Genomic DNA, 21,795 nt, shown 5'->3' with positions numbered 1-21,795 from the left:
AGAAGCTCATAGAGCCCAAATCCTTAAAAAGTTCTTTTTTAATTCATAGTTTGACTATTAGAAGGCTTTGTTTTGTTCTGTCCTTTACAGAAAAAGTATCAATTTCAAGTGCTGTATTTTCTGATACATGAAGTTTACTCACTTGTTGGCCACTGGCTCTTCCATACAAGCATTAAACAGTATTTAGGAGAATATTGGTATAAATGCCTTTCCCTTCTTTGGTCTGTGGTAGGTTCATTTCCTGGAATGATGCCATGAATCAGACTCACAGGAAATAATCCATCACAAGAGCTGTGAAGCAAATGTTTTGGGCAACCTTTTCTCCTTATTCAGGTGGTGGTTAAGTTCTCCAGGTGTCTTGTCTTACATGTAAAACCTGGTGTTGTTCAGGGAATTTATTGGAAGTCTTCTCCAAACCATTATGCCACTGGAAAGACAAACTTATTATATATTAGAATGAGTTCTAGGGTCTGTGATAGATCCCACTGAAGGGGACATGAGCTGGTTTACCAAGGTACTACTGCAACTCCCCACTACCCTAAAATTCAAGTACTATCCAGGCCTTTGTTTCTTTCCTGTTAGATGAGACGGAGTATGAATACAGTGGAAGTGAGGAAGAAGAGGAGGAAGTGCCTGAACAAGAAGGAGAGCCGAGGTAATAATTGCTTTTGGGATGGCTTTGGGCAATCCATGCCAAGTAAGTCTAAAGGTCTGTGATTATAAATCAGCATGCTAAATTTCTGCCTCTTATTAAGTGAATGCACAATCCACTCAAAGGGTTTGAATACCTATGCTGTGACTGTTAAAGGTTTGAAAGCTCCCCTTCCTATGACTGAGCCAACAGACTCTGGATGGAGGGAGATTTATGGCAAATATGGTTGATCAAGGTCTCCACAATGTTAGCATTCATCCTTACTTTGCTTGGCCTCATTTCACACCTTCTACTGAGAGCATGTATTTGACATACATCCAGTGTCTTCACTCCAAAAGAAACGAGATTAAACTTTAACATCATGATATATTTTATTAATGTTCCCCTACTTTGGCAAAGATATTTAATGACCCATCAGGCTTTATCATACAGAAGGCTTTAACTTCCTCTTGTTGCAGTTCCATTGTCAATGTGCCTGGAGAATCAACCCTCCGACGTGATTTCCTGAGACTGCAGCAGGAAAACAAGGAACGGTCCGAGGCCCTTCGGAGACAGCAGCTGCTGCAGGAGCAGCAGCTCCGTGAGCAGGAGGAGTACAAGAGGCAGCTGCTGGCAGAGAGGCAGAAACGTATTGAGCAGCAGAAGGAGCAGAGGAGGCGGCTAGAAGAGGTAGAAACAGGAGACTGGAGTTTGGGGGGCAGAAGCTCCTCTCCTCCTTTTGTTTCCCATTCCTGCACCCATTTAAAAAGAATTCCTTGTTAATCCCAGGATATCTTAGGGAAAAAAACATCATGTGAAAATCCACCTGCAAACATAGAGCAAAGCACTTAAATCCATGCTTTGCTACTGGAATATAAGATGTCTTCCAAAGCAGTTGAATATCCAGCAGCTCCTATGACGACAACAGGAGCCAAAGCTGAGTTGTTTGAAGGTGTTTTTTGGGGAAGAAGCTGTTTCTTGGTCTTTGTCTAGGCTTAGGCAGGTGTAGAGAAGAGGAGACATAAATTATTCCAAGGCAGATTTTTCTCTCAAGAGGAGTTTTTTGGGAGCCATAACATTTTTCAGATTTCCCTTTAAAGCTTTCTCAAACATCTGTGTTTGGCACTCATGTGTGGTAGATAGAAGCCACTTCTTTATTGTATTACTCTCTCATGCAAAGTAGCTTAATGACTAAAAGCCACCTAGATAATAAAATAATAGAATGATTTGGATTGGAAGGGGCCTTTAAAGGTAGATCTATAAATATGTTTTTGTAAATCAGTGTTATAATTCTGCAGGAATTACAAATATGTAAATCATACTTTTGTGATACAGTAAGTATGCAATTTCTATACATTACTGGAAGGTATAAGAAAGTGAGTCTACATGGACAGTATTGTTCTGTCATACTTTCTACCTCCTAAGACCTCGTGTGCATTTTTTTATATATATATGTAGATGGAATATGCAGTGTGAGCTTCAGAGGTAGGAGGATTTCAAAACAGCTCTTCATTCCAGAGCTGGGTATGACACGGAGTTGAAGCGAAACCAATCCGCTGGCTCTTGAGGAAGTGCAGGGTCAAACTCCAGTTGTCCTTAAATGACCTCTTGGTTGAGTCTGTTTCAACCTTTCACTTAGCAGTGATGGAAAAAACTACACCCAGTCTGGTTTTCCAAATCCTGGTAACGTTTAATGAGGATGCAACCAGGACCAAATGTTGATTTGCATCCCGTGACCTGTTTGCATAACAAGTAATACAAAGTTCCAAATACCTTTCCAGGTCACATTATGCTCCTTATCCCTCTTTGGAAAAGTGCAAATGAGTTTAATGCTGCTATAAGGAGGGATTGGTAGCTAAGATTCAACCACACATGAATCCATAAGGAGGGATGAGGGGAAGGCATGTAAACCCTGTTTCTCTTCTGTTTCTTTCCCTCCCTTCAGAGAATGCCAAGATAAACCTCATAGCACTTCCAACTGTTTTTAGACTGTTAGTGGGGGGAGTAAGTAATAAAAAAAGATACTAGGAAAATAAAAAAATAAAATATTGATATTGTCAAAAGTGGGCAAAAGTTGAGCTACTGCTTAACCGCTCAAATTTTTCTTAGTACGGAAGTCAGTGATTTCTTTTAAATGCCCCTTTAATCTCTAAGGTTCTGCAGGCAGTATTTTTTTGTTGAGGAAGAGGATTACAATTAAATTATCTAGGTCATTTAACTTTAGTAATCAGTACAACTCTTAAAATCTGGATTTTCCTTTTAAAATAAAGGAGCTACTACTGCTAGTAGTGGAAACAAAACAATGCACCGTTTTCCCTCTATGGGTTGAACTTTTTGGGGATGTTGCAGTTACAACAACACTGAGCAAATAGAAAGAAAAGGCAGTTTCCTCAAAGTAATGTCTAATCAGTCCTGCTTTTTAAAATCCAAAATAAAACTGACAACTTCCACAACCACAGGACAGCATGTAATGTAGATTATATTACTGAAAAAGGTTGCACGGTAAAACATGTAAAATTTGTAAGATCAAAGCTTTTTACCTTGTATGGGTCTGTAACCTCTCCCTGGTTCTCTTGAAGGCATAAATAGAAATGGTGAGTTACAGAAATTTCCTTTTGCAGGTGATAGTGTGGCCATATTGTTCATCAAGTCCATTGAAAAAAGACTCACATTTAGCTTTCCAAAAAACCCACATGTTGGAAAAATGTATGATCCCAAGTGATTTTTAACAAAACAGCAGCCAAAACAAGCTCTTTTAGATGGGGGAGGGGTGGTAGACACAAATTTAGATAAACATCAGTGTTGTGACACAATTGAAGGCCAAAATATTGAAATGTAGTCACTTTGTCCTTAACTCACCCCCCTGTTTTGATGAAGCCAGTAAACAATGAAGAGCTTGGTAATGGGAGTCAAGATTAGTGTCAAGCATTGAAGCTGAGGGTGTTCATAAATTTGTTGATATTTTTACCAGACTTGCTTGCTTGTGTAAAGTATGTATGCATATACCTATTTAATATTCTTTGGTAGTATTTTATGCATTAGATAATCTTCCTGAACAAGTTGCATATACTCCCCCCCCTCCCCACTTCCTAAATTAAAATTGAGGGCTTGTTCTTACAATACTGGCACAGAGCCTAGACAGTTTTGACCGAGACTGTAACAGGAACGGTGTTTAGGACATATGCCAGAAACTGTAATTCTCAGCAGTATTAGAGAAAAGATTACTTTTTAAAAGGCATATAGGTGACTTCTAAAAGTCTTGTTTTTGCAGGAATCTTGTAGTTTGAGTGTTACTGAGGAGGTGAAAATGACATGTGGTCAAACTGCAGAAAATTACTTGAGAATTTTGGGAAGGAGATTTTGTCCTACCACCAAACCTCCTCTAAAAGACATATAAAGACTATCAACTATGTAGGTGTTTAGATAGTTTAAACAAGAAATCTGAGCTGTTTCTGGCTGTTTTAATGTGATTCTGTTCAGCTACATGGAGACAACTGCTGGGTATGAGAAGGCATTTGAATTTGTACTTGGCAAAACTGAATCTAGCTCGGGAAATTCAGAATTGGCTGTGGTGGAATCTATTCTCTGTGGACCTCGGCAATTCAGTATAGCTTTATTAAATGGCGTCTCTCTCCCTTGTTAGGAGAACCTAAGATGCGTGTTTTTGAAGTGGTAGGTTGTAGCTACGCTGGCAAGTAGTACAGTCCTGTAGAAGCAGATCATGGAGCACAATAATTAAAGTGCTGAGGACCTGAAGATTTCATGTGTTTAAAGGCAGGAGGAATTCCTTTGGACTGGCTGAGGTCTAGACTCTATGCCTGCTTGTGGTTGGAGTGTATCAGCCTTTTTAATTTCATCCAAAAGGTGTGGCTGGCACTCCAAGACATCTTGGAATACAAAACAAAACCGGATAAGTGTAGATGTTTGGATGATTCACTTCAAAAGAGCACTCCTGATCTGAACCAAGTTGCTAATGTAGATGTACCCGCAGGCAATTTTTGCCAGGGCTTTATTTCTTTTACAGAAGGGGAACTTACTCTTATCTGCTTAATTTGGATTGGTACTGAATAAGAAGTTCTACTTCTGGTTTATCACTAGTGTGGACAAAGAAAAGATCTCTTTATTAATCTTGCCAATTCTCTTTCTAAGCTGGTATCAGGCTACCTAATTCTTTGTGAAAGGAATAATTAATATAGGTATCATCAGTCTTCTTCTGAATGTGAGACACAGTAATAATATTTTAGGAATTTAAAATTAAAGGATTTGTATCTATCTTGAGCATTTCACTGTATGAATTCGTTGGAATAGACTAACTGCATGTGTAGTTGCATTGCCCCCTCCTGGTAAATCATGCTCTACTACATGGACTTCCAGTTTGGAGATGTCAGGTTCCATTATGAGATCATCATTATTGCACCCTAAAACCAGTTAAGGAGCCAGGGTATTGACACTGTATTTTCCTTGTGTTTTTTTGTTATGTTTGCGTAGTAAATGCCCATTTTGTGAAATGCAGTAATTTGAGGTAGTATGTGCTCTGTCAAAATTCTGTTTTGGCATATCTGACATTTCTTTGAAAAGTTCTTGCCTTATTTTCTGACTAACAGTTTGCTCCTTGGAGATAAGCTTTTCATCTGACTGTGCAAGAAAGCTGGTAATACCATACCAAACAAAAGAAGATCTGGATATGCATCCATAAGTTCAGGAATCTAGATCTATACTTGCCCTTTATTGGACAACAGTGTTTTTTAAATGTCAGGCCTTTTTTGTAGTGCATGGCAAAAAATTTCAGTATTTGACAATCAGACAAACTAAATTTAGAAGGCAAATTTTTATATGTAGAAATATGATATTGGTTTTAACTAATGGCTTTCCCTGTCCCTCTCCTGTCCTTTGGGCAAGCCTAAGGAACACAGTGATTGGGGTTTTGGTGTCCTCATGGAAGAGTTACTAGAGCCGGTTGGGAAGGCAACTTTGTCCCAGCAGATGGATGCAGTAAAGTCAGGACCGGCTCTAAAGCCAGGTTGGGTCAACCCTACTTGCTGCCAACCACCTTTGGCATTGCTTTGGCAAGATGTGGACTAGGACTGAAGAGATGGTTGTCACTGTGGGTTTCCTCTTCCTGGGCATGTTACAAGTGAATTCCACTTCGTTAGTGACCACTGGTTTGATGCTGAGGTTTCAAAGACCATGATCAAAGTGAGTGAAACTTTTCTTTTACATCTAGGGCTGGGAATAAGGGGATCATGCAGTGTGTTTGTGCAGGCTCCTGCAGTGCTGGGTACCTCCCTTCCCCTCACCTGCCAGAAGGCTGAGGCAGTGTCTGATGGGAAGGTGGAAGTGATGCTGAGAAACCTGATCTCCCTGCATATTTTGGTGCATAGACATAGTACATTTGGGAGATTTGACTTAAATCCTTTCTTTCCCCTCTGTTCTTTTGCTGATGTGCTGAGTTAGATGTCTGGATCAAGGTTTCATTAAAATTTAATCTTTCAACAGTTGATTTTGTTTATTTTGTGCTGCCATGGGAAACCAGCTCTCTTAATCAGTTTGTGGCTTATATTAAGTTCCTCATATTGAGTTCAGTTATTTATAATTATTGCTGAATACTTCTGAATTAATTCAAGAAGTGATGAATTTGCCTGTCTTTCTTGTAGTGAGAATGATGCCATCCTGAGATCTGCAATAGATCCACTTAACAATGTCAACACAATATTGTTTGAGTTGATAAATGTGCATATTATATTAACCAGTCAGCAGTGTGCTGTCTGTTGCATCCTCAAGGCAGCAGAATTATTGTACTTCACATCTTAGTTTTCTTAAACAAAAGCCTGTCAGACTTGATTAGCCAAGAAGGACCTGAATATATTGACTTAAATGTAGAAATTTCTTGACACTGATGCATATATTCAGAAATGAAAGTGCCTACTTAATCCTTTTACAGTGGTTAAAAAATGAGGGAGGGGAAGCAGTGAAACCTATGAAATGCACCGCGTGCCGTAGCTGCCTTGCAGCGGTTTTGCTATTTTTATATCTACATTCATTGAAGAAAGCTGGCTTAAGCACAAGTGAAAAGGCTGGTAAATGGATTTAGTTAGAAGGGATGCAAGAGCAAGGAATCTGTGTTTCTGAGAAGATACAGAAAGTGTGGGGGATAGAAGAGCTTATGTCTTGTGGCACAGGAAGGTGGTAGCGAGCCCAGGATGATGCTGTGGGCCAGGAAGGAGGGCATGTTACAATGTGGGTGTGTTTCAACAGTGGTCTTCAAGAAAGTCACATCTTCCCCCAGACTATAGTTAATGAAAGAGAATTGGAAAGCATCCTGTACTATTTAAGTGCTACTAATTGATGGAATCACAGAATGGTTTGTGTAGGAAAGATCCATGAAAGCCATCCAGCTCCAGAGAAGCTCCAGCTTCTCTGCCATGGGCAGGAAGCACCTTCCCATGCTCAAAGCCCCATCCAGCCTAGCCTTGAACACTGCCAGGGATGGGACATCCGTAACTTCTCTTGGCAGAAAAGCTCAGAAAACCCCAAGAACAATTTTTTTTCCCCTAGTATTTCTTCTTCGCTGTCATGTCAATATAGATTCCAGAAGATGGAAAGGCTGTTGATATTTCAATTACTTCATAGTAATGCAGGAAAATGTTCCAAGCAAAGAAAGCTCATCTCACTAAGTAACACAGCAAGTGTAGGTTGGCCTTTGCTTTTTCAGTTGAGCACAGCTATGAAACTCACACCAGTAACTGGATTTGTGAACCCAAATTAAAGCTTAGCGTGAGTGCTCTTTCTTGCAAGACTGTTTGGAGTGCTTTAAGACAGGCAAATCTGTGGCAGCTTTGCTTCAACAGAAATTGGGGGTACTACTGACATAAATGTGATAAGGGATAAATAATATAGGTTTTCATTTTTGTTCTCGAGATTAAATTTTTTCATGCTATTTTTTGGTTTAAATTTCTTTCATATTTTTTAGCATATTATAGAAACCTATAAAGAAAGTAAATGTAATGATATTCCCAGTCGATGGTTGAACAGGAGACAGCTGGGTCTTTTGACACTTAGGCAGTTGTGGGAGGCTGCCTGGGATTTCGAGGTAGGTGGAGTAACTGGATGCTTATGCTGAAGTGCAGGAAGAATTGGTCACGACTATATGGGCATTTAAAATGTCTTCTCTGAAGTCATACATGGTACTCCATAGACATAAATGAGTCAGTTCATGCTTTCTAGAGCTGTTTTCCTGGGTTTTTTCAGACTTGAGCAGACCTAATCAGCACCAGTTTGTATTTGGGTCTTGTATGGAAGCTTATCTGTGTTAGTGTAAATCTTACTTCAGCTGGTTTTCTTCTTTTACATATAGGTGCTTTTGATGTTCTGGGAGGAGCTGAGGTGCTGTTGGTCAGCGTTCCTTCTCTTTTAGGCAACGTTTTGGGCAGTGCATGAAATTAAGCTTGATTGTTGGGCCAACAGTACAAAATTCTTAGCAGACCATGAACTGTTTAAAGAGCCAAGCTACTTAGAAAGTTCAGATAGTTGGTATTTGAGTTAGCTGATTCCGTAGGGCTGATCATTGCCTTTTGGCAACAAGTAGATTGTTAATGTCAATAAAGATGTCACCTCTGAGTTCACCAGTTCAAAGACTGATATTTGTGAGTTTCCACACCTCAGTTGTCATCAGGAATATGGTACATGACTTTGTGTGTGTGCATGAAGAAACCAGAGAGTCTAAGTGAGACTGATTTTAGGGATAGATGTGTGCTGGGTATGAGTTTAGTTTCCTGGTGGAACACTTGCATAAAATGTTTTGTCACTCAGTTGCAGAGCTTGCTAGTCCTGGTAAATCCCGCTCTTCACCATGGAAAACAACCCCACCTCTTTCTTTGATAACAACAAAAGTAAAACTCTGTGGTTTCTTTTCCCTTTTTGTAGCAACAAAGAAGAGAAAGGGAAGCTCGAAGGCAACAAGAGCGTGAGCAAAGGCGGAGAGAACAGGAGGAAAAAAGACGTGTGGAAGAAATGGAGAGGAGGCGTAAGGAGGAGGAAGAGAGAAGAAGAGCAGAGGAGGAAAAGAGGAGGGTAGAAAGGGAGCAGGTGAGTCCATGATACAGATATATGTGCAATAGGTTTGTTTCTTCTAAGATCTAATTTAATTTTTTAAAAAGTATTAAACCTAAATCAGCTTGGAGGCAACATAACACTAACTCTTTCATCTTTGTTCTTTTTGACAACAAGTGCACTAACATAGGATTGTAGGGCTTTATGGAAAATTCTGGCAGTCTCAATATTCTCTCAAAAAAAGAAGTCTTGTTGCAGTACTCATTCTAAATTCAGCTCATGCCCTTGGGCTGGACTAAAGTCACCAGAATTGGCAAAATCATCACTGGGGCTGAAAACTGTTTCTTGGCTTGTCTTGCTGGATCAGTGGTTCTTGCAGGACATGCCCCGGTTCAGAAGGCCTCTCAAGAGAAGGACAGCTCTGTTGCGTGTCAACTTCTGGCACAGAGAATTGGTCATTGGCATGAACTTTGACTACTCTGAATTTGAGATGGAATCTTTGAGCTGCAGAGGATTTTCCATCCTAAAACTTCAATATGCAATTTCCCTCTCCTACTCTTTTTAAAATCAGTAATGTATGCCCATTCAGGCAACAAGTATATCTTAAGTTATGCCAGTGTGCCCTTAATACATTGAAAATACAACTGAGAAACTTGTTAAATGTGAAATTCAGCTGCTATATTTATGCATGAAATCTGCATGTTTTAAAATCCTTTAATAACTTTAATCAGGATGATAATCAGAGCAATACTTACTGTGCATGTACTGCAAACTACTGATTGCAAATAGAGGGCAAAAACTTCTGTCCTAGAGGCTGATTGATTGTGAATTTCCCATTGACTTCAGGAATGCTGGGTTTGGCCTGACATACCTTAATTTTTTCTTATATAAATTCACTGTATTTGAGATAATTGATGATTGTGTTACTGGGAAATTTTACTGTGTATGTGTATGTTTCAAAGATTCTTGAGTCAAAAAGAGAGAAGACTAACCAATGGGAATAAAAATATGGAAAATCTCTAATTACAGCATAGCAATTTGCTTTTGGGCAGACACCGGGTATTCCCCCAGCTGCTTTTTAAACTGTTGAAATGCTAATTACGCACAGTGCCGGTAATGACAAATGGTTAATTGGCGTGGCCAAGCTGAACCACTCTGAATTTTTATTCTTTTTTTTTTTAGAAGAAAAGACATGTTCCCTCTTAGAATTTTTGTTAACTCAAACTGTGGCTCAGCCAATGTGCGTAACAACAGTATGGTGTATCTCATCAGTCTGTCACAAGACTTTCTATAACTCCCATCGTTGTATCACTGATCCATTAATTTCTTTATGCATACACTGTATACGTGTGCGTGTGCTTGTGTGTGTGCGCATGCACATGTTACATATTTCCATTAATTGCATGATAGGATGTTACCAGCTTGGGTTTGGTGCTTCAGAGTTTGAGTTCTTCTAGGCGGCAGGTGAAGCAATGGGTAAATGTCTTGACCTGTTGAGGCTGCAGGTGAAGAGATGGCTAGATGGCAAGAGCAAGTCAGTTTGGTCTTATATCTGTTTCCTGGTGGATGTTTGTTTGTGTCATAACCATCGCATAATTCAGCAAGGCTGGCAGCGTTTGCTCAGGAGAGGCTTCTGGTGAGGGCAGCAGGGGAGACTCGGCAGGGCAGGTCCCAACTGCACCTGGCAGAGCCCATTTGGGGGAGCTTGCTCCAGCTCTGCCTACATAATGCCTGGCTCTAGCTGTTGCTAACAGTTCATCGCACCAGTGCAACACACTAATGTTTAATACAACTTGCATGTGACTTTGTATTGGCTGTGTTGAGTCAGACTTGCTGTGTTTTAACTTCCCAAAACCTTCAAGTGCATTTTGCTGCTTCTTGAAACCATTTCCAAAATATGTAAATGAGCTCTGGCCTTTGCCAGCAACATTTGCAGGAGTGCAAATTTCAGAACAGAAGGGGCCAAAATCTAATGCTTAGGAGGCAGGGCTTCCTAAATTGTTCTGCAGGCACTAATCCATCCTGAAGTGCATTTCTCATTAAAGCTGAACTGGGGTAGTAGCGTGTGGTGTTCCACCCAGGGGGTTCTGATGCATTCCTTTTGAATAAATTTATTGCTGGGTAATTTCTATGTGACAGGAGTATATCAGGCGACAGCTAGAAGAGGAGCAGCGGCACTTGGAAATTCTACAGCAGCAGCTGCTCCAGGAGCAGGCCATGTTACTGGTAAAGCACTGTATCTGTTTTGTTCAGTAGCTATAGGATCCATTTATCCGGCCAGTCCCTCAGTTGGGCACAGCTGCACTGACAGTATGACAACAAAGGAGCTTGATTAAAAGGCCATTTATGCTAGTGTTGTGGGCTGACAGGCACATATGAGAAGTGCTGTATGGTCACACTGCTTTCTGGGCAATAAGAGGAGGCTTTATGTTAAAGTGGAGCAGTTCTGGTGTGGTGGTCGAGTTTCTGAACAGACCTTGGCATTCAGTGAAGAACTAGAGTGCTTGTGTTGCAGATCAAAAGCACACATGATATGTAAATCCACCCCAGGATACAATGGCCTAGTGTTGGTCTAAATCATTGTTTTATGAACTTTACACTGGATTTAGTATAAACAATTCTTTTCTTCCCTTTAATAAAAATCAGTTTTGACATAACTCTCTAATCATGTCAAGCTTAGCAGTACACTCATGACTTTCCCAACATAAGACACAAGTCATATGGGTCTAACTTAGCTCTTGATTACACATTAACAGTGACATAAACAAACAAAAAAACAACAGCAACAAGAAAGGTGCATTTTTAATGGGATTGGTAGGGACACGTCCACCATACAGTCAGTGTCATGTCTTGAATTCCTTACCCGTTCTCTCAAAGGAATACAGGTGGCGAGAGATGGAGGAGCACCGACAGGCAGAGCGACTCCAGCGCCAGTTGCAGCAGGAGCAAGCCTACCTCCTGTCACTGCAGCACGATCACAGGCGGCAGCAGCAGCAGCAGCAACAGCAGCAGCAGCAGCAGCAGCAAGAAAGAAATAAACAAAGCTACCATACCCCTGAGCCAAAATCCCACTATGAGCCTGCTGAAAGAGCACGTGAGGTAAGTCTGGCTTGTGAGCAGGAGTCTGCTAACTACTTCTCTGCCTGCTGGCATCAGCGTGACTGCAGTTCTGCTACAGTATAGTTGGAGGCCAAAGCACCAGTAGTAAGGAGCAGGATATTTTAAACTGTTGGTTACTGGTTTTCAAGCCCTAGGGCAATTTCTGAGTACTTCTGCTGCAGTCACTGGAGTTCAGACTTTTTGAGGTGTAAAAGTTGGAAAGAAGGTCTGGAAGGCTGCAGGCTAAGGGGACCTGGTTTTGGAAGTATCATGTTAGGGAGTTATATCTGTGCTTCATCAGATGTGTCTTCTTAGGAAGCATTGGTGCAGTGCTCTGTGTCTCTGGCAAGTGATTTGAAATTGAGAGGCAATTGAAAAGCACAAAACCTATGACGAATGTTAACACTCAGCACATGTTTACACATTTGGTGTTTTAACTTACTCTTTTCAAAATATCCTTCTCATGAACACAAACCTGAATTTCACTAGTTTCATTTTTGAAATGTTAAGTATTCTCTTCTGAGATCATGTCTCTCTCTTTTGAAACTCTGTCCTGCCTTCTTGGACTTCAGCCACTCACAAGCTGATCTGAAGCGCTGTTCTTTCAGTGAGTGGTCCCCTGTCTTTACTGGTCCATGAGTAACATGGCTAAGCAAGTAAATGCCTCTTTGATGTATATTTGACTTTCTGTCAGTGATCTTGTTCTTATGTTTCCCTTGAGCACCATACTGCCCACAAACCACCAGACTGGGCAATGTTAGTCAAAGCTCTTAATGGCATTCATCAGCTGCATGTGGGAACTAGGTAAATACTTTTTGGAACAAGAACAGAAAATACATTTAGGCCTGCTAAACATGATAAAGTAGCTTTTGGTTCAGCTTCATCCAGCAATGCTTCTTAGCCTTTGAAGTACTGTTGTTTGGGCTTTGTGGACATAAACTCATTTTATCCTAGATGCTGTTGTCCAAGTTCTTAGTAAACCATGTTTGTGCTATCTCTTCCATTCTGCTTGGTGGTTGAAGTATCTGAAACGTCTTTCTTACTTGGAAGAAGTTCAGACTTGTCTGGTATGTGATGGCACAGACCTGGAACCAGCCCTTTTGTCCTTGTTGCATGCTCTTGGCCCACTGCAGTGGAAGCGTAGTGCCAGTCTAACACTTCTGTCCAGCCTGAATGCTGGCTGGGATTTGGAGGGATGCAAAACTGTATCTGCTTCATTTTCCTTTCAGAGTTGAAAAGGAGAGAAACTCACAAAGATTCAAGTGTTACATTCTTTAGGGAAACCCCTGACTCAGCTGGTTTTGTTGTAGTCTTTCGTGATTGTTCTAGCTTGAAAGAGTAAAGACAGAAAAATTGGTTAATAGTCAGATCTTCGCAGAGATTGTTGTGTAATAGCCTTTTTAAAAAGTGTTACAGAAATATAGCCATAATGTCTAGAGACCTGGCAGTGGGAATGCCACCAGTTAATCCTAACAGCAGGCATTAACTCTGACACTCTTTACATAGAAGAGTGAATTGGAATGAGTGTTCTGTGCCTCATACTTCCAGCCATATTGCTCTACACAGAGTGTCCACCTACAGAGATGCTGACCATTGGGATGGTAAGCTGAAGTGGACCAACTTTCGTGGCTGGTAAAGTTTAATGGAGATTAGTTTTTTTCCTCATTGCAGTAGCAATGAAGATATAAGGAAAGGATTTCTGAGCTTGGCTTTGGGAAACAGCATGGAGCTTAAAACTTAATATCACTTTCAGGTCCAGACAGTCAGATGACTGGAATAGGACCTGTTTCTATCCAGGAATGCACTCTGTGTCCTTGTCACTTCTTGTCTGGTTTTGAGGACGTGTTGCTCATGCAGTTTATGTACTTTGTGGAAGAAACTTCCTATCATCTACAGCTACAGATGTGAAAACCTGTTTCTTCAGACAGAAGGACTTGAGGCTTTTCCTTATTCTATTCATAACAAGGAGTCTGGCCTGTTTAGACTTTAAAGAATGGCTCTGTGAAGTTGAACATGGTGGTGAAAATGATTGTGTGGTGAAGATGCTTACCTGCATTATTGTTGTGCTTCCCAAGACATGGTGTATTTTTTGTAGACCTTACAGCAACTTGTCTGCTTGTCCCTATTAGGCAATCTGGTACTATCCTCAAATTTTGGAATGCAGAGGCAGGTTGGGTTTGTAGAGGAACCCACCTCAGGCAAGGAGTCTGGAAACTTTCCTGTCTTCTTGAAGCCTGTCTCTCCAGACCATCGCTGCTAGGGAGCATTAGGAAATTGTCCCAATACTGGTTTTGTGCTCTGGGCACAAGGGTTAAAGCAAATTAAATCATCCCAAGCTTCCAGTTTGATCTTTGGTGCTTTGATAAAATACTGGGAGTTTAGCATTCCTCAGAGGCAGCTTACTTGGCACATGCTGCCTTTGTTCTAGCAACAGACTTTCTTAGGAAGTGAGAGGCTATTTCCTTTCTGCCTGTAGCCTCCCTACATCTCTTGTCCTTCATACCCCTCACTTTGTTTTCAATGTTGTGGCCTTGAAAGAGGGGATGTTTCTGCATGGGGACCTTGCTTCATGTTCTTCTGAGGACTGAGCATATTCTGATTTAGTCTTCCCCCTCAGCAAGCTCTTGAGGTTAACATAAGATCAATTCTGCACCTTCTTGAGACCAGGAAACAAGCTATGGGACTGTCCTCTACAGCCTGTCTGTTCTTCTGTTGCTGAAGAGAGGAGCACAGGAAAGCAGATAATCCAAAATCGTTGGTTGCATAAGGGGGCAGCTAAAGTAAGGGGATAGCAGTGGGAAATGTACTTTTATATTATGAAGTTGTTTCTGTTTATGTATAGCCTTTTTATTATCTGTGAGGAGAGTACTGATGGATAATTAGTCTAGGCAGAAAGACTTTCATCACGTTATCTCACATCTTGCTACCTTCTGCATCTCCTCTCTTTCTAGTATGGATTATCTATATTGGCATACTTGGAGCTTTAGTGTAGTTCACTCAGTGAACTTACAGTGCTGGCAAAAGTGGTAGCGAAAAAAGTCCTGCCAAACCCCAAGTGTATTTGCTTTCTTTGTGGTAAAGAAAAGGTGGTACTCCCCTTTGTATTTCTACTGGAATTGGTTTTACTGACTCAAGGTTTAACCTCCATTTATTTTGGCTTAGGTGGAGGAGAGATTTAGAAAAACTAATCAGGGCTCCCCTGAAGCACAGTCTAAACAGATGGGCAAAGTGTTGGAGCCACCAGTGCCTTCAAGATCAGAGTCCTTTTCCAATGGAAACTCAGAACCTGCTCAGCCTGCCCTGCAGAGGCCAATGGAGCCCCAGGTAAGTGCCCAGGAAAATCTTGGTCAGTCTGGAGTGAATGCAGAAGTTCTAACATGTTTCCTTCAAATTTGCAGATCTTTGCACTTAGAAAGCCTTTTGTAAAGGGTAGTACTGTTACACAAAACAGCTTATTCTGTAGATTCATTCTTTGTCTGTTTTTTCTTATTTTATTGATAAACTGATGGATTTGTGGGCTTGGTGGGTTTTTTCATTTGGGTTTTTTCATGTTAGAGCTAGACTAGAACTGTTGTATCCCCTTATCTGTTCAGCAGTGACATAGTGGGTTTCATGCTGGTGGCAGTTGCAGAGTGTTTTACAATTCAGAATTTGCTCTGTGCGCAAGGTTTTTACTACTGAAAAGGATGCTCAGGAAAAAAGTGCAGTTGCTTGGTTTTTAAAGTTCTTGCAGAAAAAAGCTAACTAAACAAGTGGGTTTGGTGTGAGCACTGTTTCAAAGAGTTTGCAAAACATGTCTAAGAAAAGCAAATTTGTTGTCAGGAGGCCTGCAGTTGCCAAATAAAGCTCTGTATCACCCCTGGAAAATCAAGAAAAGGTGGAAACCACTGAACTGCATGGTAGCCATTGTTTTGTAGTTTTCTAACAAAGAGCCTCCAGATCTTGATACCTGATCTCATAGAAGTTATGGCATTAATTGAAAAAGTAACCTTTGTCTAAAACGTAGACAGAGCCCATGAATTCTGAGCAATTTAGGTATGCTAAATTAAACAGTAGAGTTCTGCATTTAGTTCCTCTGTTGCCATGCAGAATTTTCTTCTTTCAAGTAAAGTCTGTTGATGACAGTGCAAGCTAAAACCATCCCTGATTATGACTAGGTATTGCCACTCTTTTGGACAACAGGAGAATTTGAACAGACGGAAGAGTGGGAGAAATCAGGACAGAACTTCATCTCTTGCTCATTATTTCCTGGCTTTTATTCAAACCTCTATGACTATTTCAAAATATTGGACTTGTATCTTCATACTCTGTGCCAGTTACTTTTAAAGTCTGTGTCTTTCACTCATATTAAGGATAATCAGGCTCTTCAACAGCTGTGTGTATTAAAATTGAGGAAATAATAATAATATAAAAACAAATACAGCCAGCCTACTGAAACTGGGATTGAGAGCAAAGCTTTGCTTAATCATTAGGTGTGAAAACAGTGTGTTCTTCAGTTAAGACTTTTCCTCCTCCTTAGTTTCAGAAATTAACTCTGAGACACAGGCTTATGCACAAAGAGGAAGTAGGCTGAAGGATCGATATGGATTCCACTGAAAATCCTAATGGAATTTTAACTCCACAGTCACTGTTATGCCTTCTTAGTATGTGTAATTGAATATGTGTGCATGTAAGTGTGTGTGTGTGTACTTTGTGTATAAATATGTATATATGTACAGTATACAGTACATATATGGTGTAAGTATAATATGCATTGTACATATGTATACTATATACAATATATATTGTGGTTTTTTATATATATTGCAATAACTGTAAAAGAATAAAGGCTTTGTGTTATGGTCTTTCTCCAAAAGTTTTGAGCTATATCCACTCCCTGAATTTATTAGGAAAAGTAAATGTCTGTTGGTTTGCCCAATTTACAACATTCTTTAATTTTGTACATTACTTCAATTGGATGTCCACTTCAAATTTCCCATCCCACCATTAGACCTGGCCAAAGCCCACTGAAGACCAGGGAACAGAAGGTGACTTCTGTCTTGAGTGGCCTTTGAACTCAGGCTCATGGTGCAGATATTAGATCCCCTTCTCCTCTGGGCACCAGTGTATGTGTATGTGGAGAGCGTACCACACAAAAAATGCATATGTGCTGTATTTTCAGTCTGTTACGTTCTTTGGGTGCTTGCCTTGCTTTAAGTGCATCGATTCCACCCCACGCTTACCTAATGCCATAACCAATTTGTCTCTGCCTGCCCCACCTGCCTTTATTCTGTGTTAATTGGAAAGCCGGTTATACTGAGCGCATTGAATGTTTTATGTTTTGTTTTCTTGTAAGGTACAGTGGTCCCATCTGGCATCTCTCAAGAACAATGTTTCCCCTGTCTCGCGATCCCATTCCTTCAGTGACCCTTCTCCCAAATTTGCTCATCACCATCTTCGTTCCCAGGACCCATATCCACCTTCACGCAGTGAAGTGCTTAATCAGAGTTCTGACTCTAAGTCGGAGGTACCTGACCCCACCCAAAAGGCTTGGGCTAGATCAGACAGTGACGAGGTGCCTCCAAGGGTAAGGAGTAGAAAGACAGATGTGTGCTATTTTTTTATTATTAATTACAATTTTCTTAAGGATGTGATACCCTGGGCACTGGGAAGACCGTGCCCTTATGCCAGCACTGATAACAGTATTTTGGAAGGCAGATCATAATGTAGGTATTCAGCCAATGGGTTAATGATAATCAACCTGAAGTACAATATTGAAGCTTCAAATAAAATTGGTAATTATTTATAGAATGCAGCTATTTCAGAGAAACAATTTATCATGCAAAGTTAACAAATCATTACCATATTCAGGAAAGAATTCAAAATATCCCTGAGGTTATTGCTCAGAGTTAATATTCCTCTTCATCTGTTTGCAACCCAAACTATGAATCATACACTTATTTAAAATTGAGATGGATCTGAACAAAAAGGAAACATTCAATATATTTCCTCCTCCTCTCCCCCTTCCATCCCCCCTCCCATCCACTGGGATTTGCTTCTTCTGAGTATATTCTTGCTCCCCCCCACCAGTCTTTGCCTTCTGCTGATCCATTCCTGGGCATTTGTTTGGTTCCCTTGAGCTTATTCTCCTAATTCTCATGCTGTTTCAGCAAATTGCTTTGTGCCTCCCCTGCTTCAGTCAAAATGCCATATTCTTTTCAAATGTCTCAGTAGTTGGGAGGGTAGCGGGGTGTGTACGTGTTCGTGTGATAACCATTAAACGCTATTTAATGTTAAGACTAAACTTTGAGTTCTATTCAGATTCCGAACAGCATCACAACTAAGGCTTTTGGCTTTGTGGGTGTTTGTTTACTGCTTTTGGTCACTGGTGCTAGCTTGTACTTAGAACATATTGTTAAGATCTTCAGAATATAGTCTATGGCAGGAGAAGTTTTATCTTCCTGTCCTCTCTGTCCTCTTCATGGCTTTAACACAACTTTTTTTCTCCCAAGGTACCTGTAAGAACAACGTCCCGATCACCAGTCCTGTCCCGCCGTGATTCCCCACTGCAGGGCAGTGGGCAGCAAAATAACCAAGCAGGTCAAAGAAATTCCACAAGGTTTGTAAGCCTACGTGTCCTTGCTTTTCTTGAATTGGAAGGAAAAGGCTTATGGGAAGACAGGCATTTCCAGACAGCTTTTGGCAGCGCCAGTAGGATGCGAAAGGAGGATGATGTTGGATCTCTTTTCAGTAATGATTATTTCTCTTGATGTAGTGTATACGTGTCAACAAATGCTGACAAAATTTCTTATTTCCTCTTCTCATCTGAGTTGCTTGCCCTGTAATTTTTTCAAGGATTTCAAATATCCTTCAAATTTTGGAAAAAATGTGGCCATTTATGAATGTCTTGCCTTTTGGTGCAACCAGTCAGCTTGGGTATACTGTGGGGATTACCGGCAGCAGAAGGGCTTGTAACATCTAAAATGAAGAGACCTCAGAAACTTTCTGACCTCTTAGCCAAAACCACATTTTAAGAGGGGGAAAAAGCCTCCATGCACTATAACACAGAGCACCCAAGGTCAGGAAGGGGGAGGAGGGAGCTGACTCCTGAGATCAAAAGAGCAACATAGGGAGGCCACTGTGGAATTAGGTCACTGGATAGGGGTTGAGGGGTATTCTGGTATTCTTTTTGTGCTTAGTGCCAAGGACACTTCTGACCCTATTTTAAACCTGCTGCATGCAGGCCAAGAGATTTGTCCACTTCATGTTAGATACATAAGAATAGCTGGTAGATAATTCCAAATAAAAGGAATAGCTTATACCCAACTAAAACTTTTTTTTTAACCATCATAAATAAAGTAATAGTTATTTCAAAGGGAGCCACTGCTTGGGTTATGAAGCATTACTGATGCCCTGATCTCACCACTGAAGTGTTCTTTCAGTTGAGTTTTTAGCAAAACACTGAGAGTGATTCAGTTTAGAGCTGGGAATCTGGGACTGAAGTGTGTGTGACAAAGAATTTCTTTCCTCCCTTGATACAGCAATATAGAGCCTCGTCTGCTGTGGGAAAGGGTGGAGAAGCTTGTACCAAGGCCAGGCAGTGGCAGTTCTTCTGGCTCAAGCAACTCTGGCTCACAACCTGGCTCCCACCCTGGCTCTCAGAGTGGGTCTGGAGAGCGGTTCAGGATGAGATGTAAGTCCTTCTCCTACCCTTTGTAACATTGTCTTTCTAATTTTATTAAGCTCTGAAGTACTCAGTTATTACATACGATAACAGTCACAGGGTTCACTGCCTTTGAGCATGCAGTGTCAGAGATGGGTTGCCTTCCTGTACCCTCTTGGCCATATGTCCTTGCTTGGGAAAGGCAGTAGGCACAGAAATTGTCGTCAAACTTTTTTTTTCATTGTTTTTTTAATTCACATCTAGGCACTGCTGCATTTTCCTAAGTGCAAGCAGCTAGGTCTCCGTGCCCTCACAGCTTCCTCCTTACTCCTGTGTGTGAGGGAACATTTCGATACTTGTTGCCTTGTCACCTTGGTGGTTGTTGACAGGGTGCAGACTGCAATGGATAGGTCTCAGCTGGGCTAGGATGGATGATGATGAAGGTTTTCCAGCTTGTGGCCACACTTGAGTCATTGATATACAATTGTTGTGACCGTTTACTTTGGGTTCGGACATAGGTCAGTTGCACCTATACAAATCACAGCTTATGGTGTTTTTTGTATAGTCCTTCAGGGACAATGTAATAGTGGACCAGTGAAACCTAGGTCTTGGGGTCAGACACCCCTAACAGTCATGTCACGTCTCTTCCCCACTCCAGTGTGAAATAAGAAAACATATTTTAGCTCCCTGCTTAATCTGCTTTGTTCTGTGTTTCTTTTGGGGTCTTGGCACATGCAGCATCATCCAAATCAGAGGGTTCGCCATCACAGCGCCATGAAAGTGCACCTAAAAAACCTGAAGAGAAAAAGGAAGTCTTCAGACCTGTCAAGCCTGCTGTGAGTTGCATCCACCTCCCCTGCCCTCCTTCTCTTTCAGCTAGATTCACAAAAAGTGAGAACTTCATTCAGTGCCATCAGGGGTGAACATCAGCTGGAGTTGAGTTTGTAACTGTAGGTCTAGCAGCATGTTCTGGGCTGTGGAATTGCCTGTGCACATCAGTACTGCAGACATTAGATTTTGCACTGCTTCTGGGATTGATTTCTGCTCTCTGGTCTTCTTCCTTCCTAATCCATGCCTTTTTCTCTTTGAATCTTGTGCTTCCTTCCTGGGGCTGGACCAATGATCGTGCATTTGACCTGAATGTGCCAATGCTGGGCTGAATGGTGCAGGGAGAAGTGGTAAGACCTTAAATTTTTCCTACTTTCTGTGAAAGATTTCTGACATTTTCTACATATGGCTGCTATTACAATTGATTACAGCTCTGTGTCCAGTTGCGTCTTGGGAAACTCAATGGGTTTTCATGGTATTTCTATCTTTACTTGCAACTTTTTCAGTAGCTGTATCTCTTATGATATTGCAGTTGGTCATAAGTCAGGATAGTTGGGTTTCAGAGTATGCACATTTTTCTATGATATGGCAAGACGGCCTTAGGCTGACTCTTCTGGTGCTTGAATTTATGAGAAAGTGAGTTTTGGTAGCGGTTAGGAATGAGTAAGTCAAAGGAAACAGTACTGCTGAGGCAATGGAAGCACAGAAGTGAACAAACTCAGGCACTAATCCTCTAGGTTTGTCTTGCAAACTCTTCATTCTTACTTGCAACATCAGTTTAAATATTTTCTTCCCTCTCCCATCAGGATTTAACTGCATTGGCAAAGGAATTGCGAGCAGTAGAGGATGTGCGACCTCCACATAAAGTAACGGATTACTCATCCTCAAGTGAGGAGTCAGGGACAACAGATGAGGAAGATGATGATATGGAACAAGAAGGAGCAGATGAATCTACTTCTGGACCAGATGATGTCCGAGCAGTGTTAGTCCCTCTAACAGTGTTTTGCATCTGTTTTGCCTTATAGGGGGTTGAAGGAAAAGGATGTTAGCATTTTGGCTTGTATGCTAGTTTTTACTAGCTTACTACAATCTATGAGCGAGACATAGCAGACTCTTATGTTCATATATTTAAACACTGAGGATAATCTTCTCAATGTTCTTTCCCTCTTCTCCCTTGATTTGTTACAAAACAATAAATGGTTTAACAATATCTTGACTTTTTTTTGGATGAAAAGGCTTTTCTAGGCAGCTTATGTAAATATTCCACTTTGGCCACAATACACATTAATTCTGAGTATGCTATGATTCAGGGCAGTGACAGCCAGGGCATTAGTGCTGTTATCTCACTCCAGTTATTTCTTGTCTGACAAATAGGTCAACGTTGAACTTGAGCAATGGTGAAACAGAGTCAGTAAAAACGATGATTGTCCATGATGATGTGGAGAGTGAACCTGCCTTGACTCCTTCTAAGGAGGGCACCTTAATTGTTCGACAGGTATTGCTTTTCCCTCCCTGTGCAGTGCTGCACCCTTTCTGTGCTCATTAA

At 41.0% G+C, this 21,795-nt stretch overlaps 1 protein-coding gene across 12 annotated transcripts in view; it reads left to right on the top strand.

The window, feature by feature from the left end:
• MAP4K4 (mitogen-activated protein kinase kinase kinase kinase 4) overlaps positions 1 to 21,795 on the top strand; it is a 159,796-nt gene that overhangs the window by 116,632 nt on the left and 21,369 nt on the right. For 6 of the 12 annotated variants that reach the window (XM_083854857.1, XM_083854864.1, XM_083854853.1 and 3 more), the window contains 12 exons: positions 583 to 655; positions 1,111 to 1,321; positions 8,555 to 8,716; positions 10,820 to 10,906; positions 11,558 to 11,779; positions 14,942 to 15,103; positions 17,115 to 17,345; positions 18,271 to 18,377; positions 19,300 to 19,451; positions 20,160 to 20,257; positions 21,056 to 21,231; positions 21,624 to 21,744. In XM_083854857.1, coding sequence (XP_083710983.1) covers positions 583 to 655; positions 1,111 to 1,321; positions 8,555 to 8,716; positions 10,820 to 10,906; positions 11,558 to 11,779; positions 14,942 to 15,103; positions 17,115 to 17,345; positions 18,271 to 18,377; positions 19,300 to 19,451; positions 20,160 to 20,257; positions 21,056 to 21,231; positions 21,624 to 21,744 — 1,802 coding nt within the window. The remainder of the gene's footprint in view (positions 1 to 582; positions 656 to 1,110; positions 1,322 to 8,554; positions 8,717 to 10,819; positions 10,907 to 11,557; positions 11,780 to 14,941; positions 15,104 to 17,114; positions 17,346 to 18,270; positions 18,378 to 19,299; positions 19,452 to 20,159; positions 20,258 to 21,055; positions 21,232 to 21,623; positions 21,745 to 21,795) is intronic. The other 6 variants (XM_083854860.1, XM_083854856.1, XM_083854854.1 and 3 more) reach the window with 4 other exon arrangements.

The sequence above is a fragment of the Zosterops lateralis genome (genome assembly GCF_965231275.1).
Source record: "Zosterops lateralis genome assembly, chromosome: 2".
Lineage (NCBI taxonomy): Eukaryota > Metazoa > Chordata > Aves > Passeriformes > Zosteropidae > Zosterops > Zosterops lateralis.
The sequence above is the reverse complement of the archived record's forward strand: the minus strand, read 5'-3'. Positions and strand labels throughout refer to the sequence as shown.